The sequence below is a fragment of the Cephus cinctus genome, unplaced genomic scaffold, assembly GCF_000341935.2.
Source record: "Cephus cinctus unplaced genomic scaffold, Ccin1 Ccin1_scaffold0029, whole genome shotgun sequence".
NCBI lineage: Eukaryota > Metazoa > Arthropoda > Insecta > Hymenoptera > Cephidae > Cephus > Cephus cinctus.
The window spans coordinates 564,876-572,910 of NW_014332776.1; the positions used below are offsets into that span (position 1 = coordinate 564,876).

Consider the following 8,035-nt stretch of genomic DNA (forward strand, 5'->3'; position numbering starts at 1 on the left):
AATTTAAAATAAACAGGGATCTGTCAGAAACCGACACGAGATTCTAGTAAGTCGTATCTTAATATTCCCAAGCTTCTTCAAGCCGATATAAATGTGAAACAAGGAACTTTTTCTTACATAAATTATGTTATAGATTTGACAAAATATATAAGTTTCTAAGGATATGAAATGGCTATTAAAATTATCTAATTTTGAATGTACTCTAAAAATACGCGCATCGGAAAAATTGTCAGCACTGATTGGCTTTCCTTATTGGCAAAGAAGGAGTGATCGTTCATAGCGGTTGGTGGGAAGTATCTCCTCTCCCACTGTGCAGAGTTAAGTGGGGAATGGGATTTCCCACCAATGGATAGGTTTCCGAGTGTACCAGGTATAGGCCGTGGTGAACGCGTATTCCAGCCGTGCGAGGTCTTGTGCAGATTTTTTGCGTTGAACAATATTGTTCAATAGTAAGTGCGAGGGCTGCACGACAAACCTTCGTTACAGTCCGAGGTGCATTGTTAAATGTGATATCGTTTTACTCAGAGAATGGCCGCCGTTTTCGATATCGAACTGCACGACGGAGACACGGTCAACAGGGACGAGGAGTCCGACGACGACATTATCGAAATTGGCGAGGTAAGTTTTTCGAACAGCTATAAACAAACTAGTGGAGTTTTTCCACGTTACTTTCACTTGACTGCGGGTGGCACGTCCTCGTAATTTTTGGGTGCAACTGATTATTATACTGGCACGAGTTGATCGTGCCGTCGGAATTCAGCCATGCCTTCTCTTGTTTGCAGGGAGAGTACGATGCCAATCCAAATGTTAATGAAATAATTGAGTGAGTATTTCTGGCAAGTAATGCTTGCTTTCTCGCCTTTGTCCCACGTGCCCGAGGCGCGTCTTATTTATTGAGTCACGCCACTGTTCACGGCATTGATAAACTTCGGGAATCAGCATTTGTCTGCTTGAGCTTTGTTTATATCAGCCATGGCGGACTCTTGGTTGGCCACCATGTGCTTTGTATTTACTGCCTCTACACTCCATTACAAGCAAAAGAATGATTCTACTGTTAGAGACTTTTGCTGATAGCATAGAAATTCTTAAGCATTTGTTGTTGCTCTTAGTTTTTTTTTCATTATTCTTTTTGCTATACAGACATATGCTGGTGTAGGAAGGACGTCCTATGTAGTATGCAATGATTCTACATAAAAAGCAGTGGTGCAAATTTATGACATCTATTCATATGCCAGACATTTAATGTTTATGGTGGAATTGTTTCCTTTCATGTGATATATTTAATTGATATTTTTTCTTAAAAAAAATTAATTATGAATATGTTAATCTTGTAGTAACATGTAAATTATTAATCTTTTATTCTAGTCCTCTTTAATATTCATTGCACATTTATGACAGATTTGAGATTTATTATTCTGTGCTAATAATCAGGTGATAATAAAATTATAAATTCTTGATTGATAGAACTGAGGGTGTTGAGGCTGTACCTATATCAGAACAGAATGTTAATCGTGGAAGGGAAAGGACTGGCCCTCAGGATTTTGAGCTATGTAAAGTAATTGGAAAAGGTGGATATGGAAAGGTCTTCCAAGTACGCAAGATCACAGGCAACGATAGTGGTACTATTTTTGCCATGAAGGTAGGTTTTCATTTTGTTGTGCACTGATAATAAGGCGTGAAATGATAATTATTTTTTTTCTTATAAAACAGGTTTTGCGTAAAGCATCCATTATAAGGAATCAAAAAGACACTGCCCACACCAAAGCAGAGAGAAACATTTTGGAAGCTGTCAAGGTAACTTGTACCTTAAAAACAATCTATGAGAATATGTTTTATGTAACTTCATCTACATATACATATATTTATATGCCTTGCAGCACCCTTTCATTGTTGATCTTATGTATGCTTTTCAAACTGGAGGAAAATTATACTTGATACTTGAGTACATGTGTGGAGGGGAACTCTTTCGTCATTTAAATGACGAAGGCATTTTTTTGGAAGATACAGCGTGGTATGATATATCAAATCACTCTGTCGTAATCATATAGAAACAAACAAGAAGATTTTAGGCTAAATAGTAATATTTTTTACAGCTTTTATTTATCAGAAATTATACTGGCCTTGCAACATCTTCACCTTCAGGGAATTATTTACAGGTATGCTAATACTTTCATATTACCTTCCAAGGTATGGAAGCCGTTATATTTTATGCGATATTGATTTTCAGAGATTTGAAGCCAGAAAATATTTTGTTAGATGCCGAAGGGCATATCAAATTGACTGACTTTGGTTTGTGTAAGGAACATATACAAGAGGGCACTGTAACTCACACATTCTGTGGCACCATAGAGTATATGTAAGACTATAGACATTTTTCTTCCGACTTTAGAGAGTGTCTAGCATTCTATATATAAATATTCGTTCAAAGGGCTCCGGAAATCTTAACAAGAAGTGGACATGGTAAGGCCGTAGATTGGTGGAGCCTTGGTACTCTGATGTATGATATGCTCACGGGCTCAGTAAGTTTATCCAATAAAAGTATTCCTGAACCTGAACAAAATAAATGCTGTAAATGCAATCTTATGAATGAATCATAACAATTATCACAGCCGCCCTTTACATCGGACAACCGAAGGAAGACTATAGAGAAGATTCTTCGCGGCAAACTAAACTTACCACCCTATCTGACACCGGATGCTCGAGACCTTATCCGTAAGCTATTAAAGGTTCGTATCACATAAACAAACCAAAAAAGAAAACAACGTCATCACTCCCTAATCTAACCTTCTAATATATTCAATCTTACTCAATTTTATCCAATGTCCATACCCACCTTCAGACATTTCTCCTCTTTCAAACTTTCCACGACTTCCATATAAAAACTCCAAGGTAAAAAAATCACATGCTGGTGCTAACCATTTACTCTGAAAGATACTGCAACAATAATCAAATTTTTCATACAGCGTCAAGTCGCCCATCGATTGGGATCAGTTCCAGCAGATGCTGAACAAATAAAGAACCATCAGTTCTTCAAGCACATCAATTGGAACGACGTTATATCCCGTAAGCTGGAGCCGCCATTCAAACCAACCCTCACAAGCGAGGATGACGTGTCTCAATTTGACAAGAAATTCACAACTTCAGCTCCTGTAGACTCACCAGCCGAATACACATTGAGCGAATCAGCCAACAGAGTGTTTCAAGTGGGTTCCAATCATAATTATCTTTATCTTCTTTTTAAAATCACTCAGAGATCACGACCTTAACTTTTTTTTCCGTATCACTCCATAACACCCGTCTAGACATCTATTTAATCTTAACATTTTTTATTATCAGGGTTTCACATATGTCGCTCCAAGCATTCTCGAAGACATGTACTCGCAGCCGCGAGTAATAAATGCCCGTAGTCCTCGCAGAGGACACATGCGCGGATTCTCACCACGCGGAACCCACATTCATATTCACTCTTCCCATTTACCCAATCACAGGTAAGTACGAAATAATTAATTTCCCTGTGTATAATTTTACTCCGCAATCATTAGATATGAAGACATATATATGCCTGACTGCACATTATTTTCACCCTGTTGGATTGAGTTCTCGCATGTTCCTCAGGCACAACGGCGTGGGACACAATAGCATAGAAGACACGGAGATGATTGAGATAGGTTAACTGCCAGTTATCTCATAGCGAATAACGTTTAGCAGTTTATCGCCTAACTGCTGGGCTTCCCGTTACCGATGCCCGAGAGTCTCAGGGAGGGATTTTATAAACACTTTAGACTGGTTAACGTCGGCATCGGTCGTGTACGATCGATTCGATCGACACTTGGATGCCCAGTAGTTATGCTTAGCTAATTAATTACATTATTATTTAATTATATGTAACGAATTATTACGGATATATTAGTTAAGAGATTACGCTTGAGTAGCAGCGGCGCTGCCAGCAGATAGCCCTTTAACGAGACGGATACTATGAGTACGATCAACGCGCGAATCATGACGACGTTAATTTTATTTTTATCCGCGTCCACCTGTCACATAAAATATATTTAGATGAATGAATATATATATACAGTTCAATTAAACAAAACTCTGCGCATATCGAGTCGAATTTTGTGCTATTATTTTGTTTTATACTGTTTTTATGACCGCGCATGCGCACAGCGTATATGCACTGTCATTATGTCTACATAAATATTATATATAAAATTTAATGACATTAATATCGAAACAATCATTTTTCGTAAGTCCGCGGTACGACAGATAGTAAATAAGTAGATAGGTTACACGTATCTTTTTTTTGTACGCTGGTTAATTACGATTGATCGTCTCGTGAACGAAAATTTAACTATGAAAAAATTATATCGAAAGGCCTCTAAGGTTGTTATTTCTGCACCGCCGCTAGCTTAAAGCTTGTTCCACACCAATTGTTCATTAAATAAGCGATCTGCAGCAGTAAATTATCGTTTATCGGTAGAATCACTATGCAACGATACAGACTGTACTGGGATTTGAACGTTCGAGCCACAAAACGTGAACGCTGATATAATAATTGATAATAATAATAAACTGCACAAGAATAATTCATCATGTAGGGGACGAAGGAACTCTTGAAATACCGTGGAAGCATATAAAAACGTCGGGCAAGGAATTGGCGATGTGGAACGGACAAGTATATAAAGAGGAAAGAAATTTAAGAAAAGACACATTGAAGTTCCTACGATCACTGATATCGACAACTTATGACGTTATCATGGATCCGATTCAGATTCTCGGCGCCTACTCCACGTGTAGCATTGATATTACTTAATTTTTTTTTCTTTTTAATATTTTACCTTCTTCAAATCAATCTCGATAACGAGAAACTCCAGAGGGCTTCCCGTTGGCCGGTGTGCCATCCACTGCTAAACGGTAGAAACCAAAGAGAAATGAGAACCGAAGCCGCGAACCGGACTTGAGAGAGAAAAAGGAGTGAAAAATAAAAGTATAGTTACATTTAACGACTATATAACGTACGACGTTCCTTTCCACGTTGAGAAAGGGAAATCGTTAACTAGACTCAACTGAAGATTCGTGCCTATGCCATTAATTACGTCTACGCCAAAAAGGGCGTCGGTCCTCTTTATAAATAAAATATCACGACTATGACTATACTTGCTACTGAGACGACGACGACTCCAGACGTCGCAAGCAACGTTACATACGCAGCCAATCGCGGTCCTCGAAATCCGTGGATCTTTAACTGTCGCTTCTGTTCGATCGACAACTAAAATCGATCGACAATTAAAAAACACAACCGGTCAAGCGACGTTGAGAATTAGCAAACGCAAGATGGTACGGAATATGCAAATTCACCGTCTACTATGTCGAATCGCCCAAGAAACAGATTACGAAAACTGCCCAAGTGTTCACAGGTCGCCATAACCGGCTAATAAACAAAATCTTATCTTTTACATAATACTTAAGGCGGTCGGAAGGCGTCGTGCTTTTTCCGTTGGCGATTATTTTTGTAATATGCCACTTCTTTTGTCCATGTTCAGTTATAAAATTAGTGACTCTTCTTATGTTACTGCCTTCAAAGCAGACCGGCAGCCGACTATTGCAAAAGAATTCACAGATTTCTTAAAATGACGACTCTTATTTTTTAAATGTTTGACGTCGCCTTTCGACCGCATCCGTACGATTGCATACACTTACTAACATGCATACTGATTTATTATTTATAAGTGCATATACATTAATGAATAAGATTGTAATATTCGTAATTGATTGTATTATATGATAATGCGAGTCATCGGCGTCATTGACTACGTTCGGCGAGTATCTCGAGGTCACCAAAAACTTGCAATACGAAATTTGTTATATGTATGCCTGATCGATTGATACATATATACGTGCCTATGGATATATCATAATGATTACGAATCAGTTCTCCAGGAATGATATTGTAAAGCGTATAAAAAAAATACTTTGTCACTTTGATTGATTCTATTTGTGAAGCTCGCGGTGCGTCGTTGAGAAGACGTCGCAGGCGTCGCGACGCGTAACATATGACTATAGAATAATTAAGGAAGATAGACGTTAAGAATTAACATCATAATATTGCGAATTAACGCTACTATTTGTTGTTTTTTCTTCTTTTCTCTCAATGTCTCTTTTTTCTATTTTTTATCATCCCTCTCTGTAGAGTTGATGACTCTTGTAAAGTTTCGTCAACGTTTGTAACATCTGTGTTTCTTCTTTACTGTTGGCACTGTGTCCATCGATGGTAATGCATTTTGTGAAAGGGACACGTGGCGATTTAATTTAACGGTTGTTTCTTTTTATTCTTTTGGTTTGGTGCGAGACGAAAATGTGCTGTGAGGGGCTCCCGCAATGTCGACCCATTTTTATAATGTTTAGAGAGGACAAAGTAAAGAAAAAAGATTGAGCACATGAATTAATATTTTATTCGTTGCTTATCTGTTAATAATCGGTATCATTATTCGTATTTAATAAATCTACGATTGAAATTAGACTACGTTTAAATTTATTAATGGCATTTAACGGTGAAATAAAAATTTGAGAGGGGTTGGGAGAGTCTAGAGTGTAAGAATTTGAATTTTTTCGAACCACCCAGAACGAAGAAATAATTATGTAAGTGGTTTCTTCTCTAATTATAATTTAATAAATAAGAGATTGATTTTTATTGATCGAATGATGTATACCACAGCTATCGCCTTATACAATTAGTGTAACGAGAAGATGCACTTTTTCTCTCTCTATCCCCCCCCTCTCTCTCTCTCTCTCTCGATTATTAATCGTGTGCGTAATTAAATAGCTTGTAATGCTATGTTGATTAGTTGATGGCAGATAATTATGTATTATCGCGATTTTTGTTCTTTTTCGTAAAATCATTTTTCACGAACCCACGAAATCATAATAGAAACACAATATTGCGTCGTTCCACTAATTTTGTTTGAATCGAGGATCGCCGAACTTCAAAATATCGTTGACATTTTTGTACGTTCGAATTAGACATATTCATATACTGTTCAATGCTTCCAGTTAAAGTTGTAAGCATTAAGTGTGCGCCTTGACATTTTAAAATGACATTGAAATCACATTATTAGAACGGCAATACGATTCGTTCGAGACTTCGGAAGAACATGAATTAAAAACTGTTCGCTTATGTTTTATGCTCAGATTTAAATCAACGTTATTTTTTACTTTTCGCATTCAAAAGATATCTATCAGCTATATCGAATTGTAGTTACCATCGATCGTTCGAAAATAGTTTATCAAATCGTTTATCATACGACTCCAAACAGTCTAGTAAATAAACGAAATAAACAGCGTCATTCGTAACGGTAAATTCGATTAAGTATATTGGGGCTGCTTTTCAGTCGATTCTGAATATAGAAAAATAACACGCGATTTTCTCGTGTATTATTTTTCTAGACGGAAGATGGGCTGAATGGTAACTGTAATTGATAAACGAACAATCGCTAATTTAGTTTCTAATGTAATCTTATTTATTTAATTATAACTTTATAATATGTAACGTGAATACAGAGCTATTTTAAATAAATACTATCCATATCGTGATGGTAGGTACAGTTAACGCCAATGCGAAAGCACTGTTCGTATTTTTGTTTTATTCACATACGGTATTATTAATACCGAAGGAAACGCTATTGTTAATAAAATTCGAAACTTCAATTTTGAATATACGTTAAAAGGTTTACACGGTCCTATGTAAATGATGGATCCGATACTTATCAGATAATTGTGTATTGTGTGGAGCTAATCGTTTCTTGGCATTCATTATAACTAAGGTAGTTTACTTAATATGATTAATATTGTACAATAAAGTCGTGAATGCTTTGAAATTATGAATAACGTTTTTGAATGACTCGCATGCAACCATTTTTTGAACTCCTGCCCCGAAAAGTCCTATTAGGTGTAATAAGCGCATTGAAATTTCTAATTATTGATTTATATTATATCCATTACTATTTCACGCCATTGTTGTAAATCATTATATTAAATT

The 8,035-nt window shown here is 36.7% G+C and overlaps 1 protein-coding gene across 1 annotated transcript; it reads left to right on the forward strand.

The window, feature by feature from the left end:
* The first annotated feature begins 169 nt into the window (after positions 1-169).
* Positions 170-7,704, forward strand: LOC107267208 (ribosomal protein S6 kinase beta-1). Its single transcript, XM_015738606.2, has 13 exons — positions 170-449; positions 526-618; positions 783-823; positions 1,465-1,639; positions 1,711-1,794; positions 1,878-2,011; positions 2,094-2,156; positions 2,228-2,356; positions 2,429-2,519; positions 2,610-2,726; positions 2,964-3,203; positions 3,337-3,488; positions 3,616-7,704. Exons 2-13 carry the CDS (start codon positions 529-531, stop codon positions 3,671-3,673), a joined length of 1,374 nt encoding a protein of 457 aa, XP_015594092.1. The 5' UTR covers positions 170-449; positions 526-528; the 3' UTR covers positions 3,674-7,704.
* The last annotated feature ends 331 nt before the right edge of the window (positions 7,705-8,035 follow it).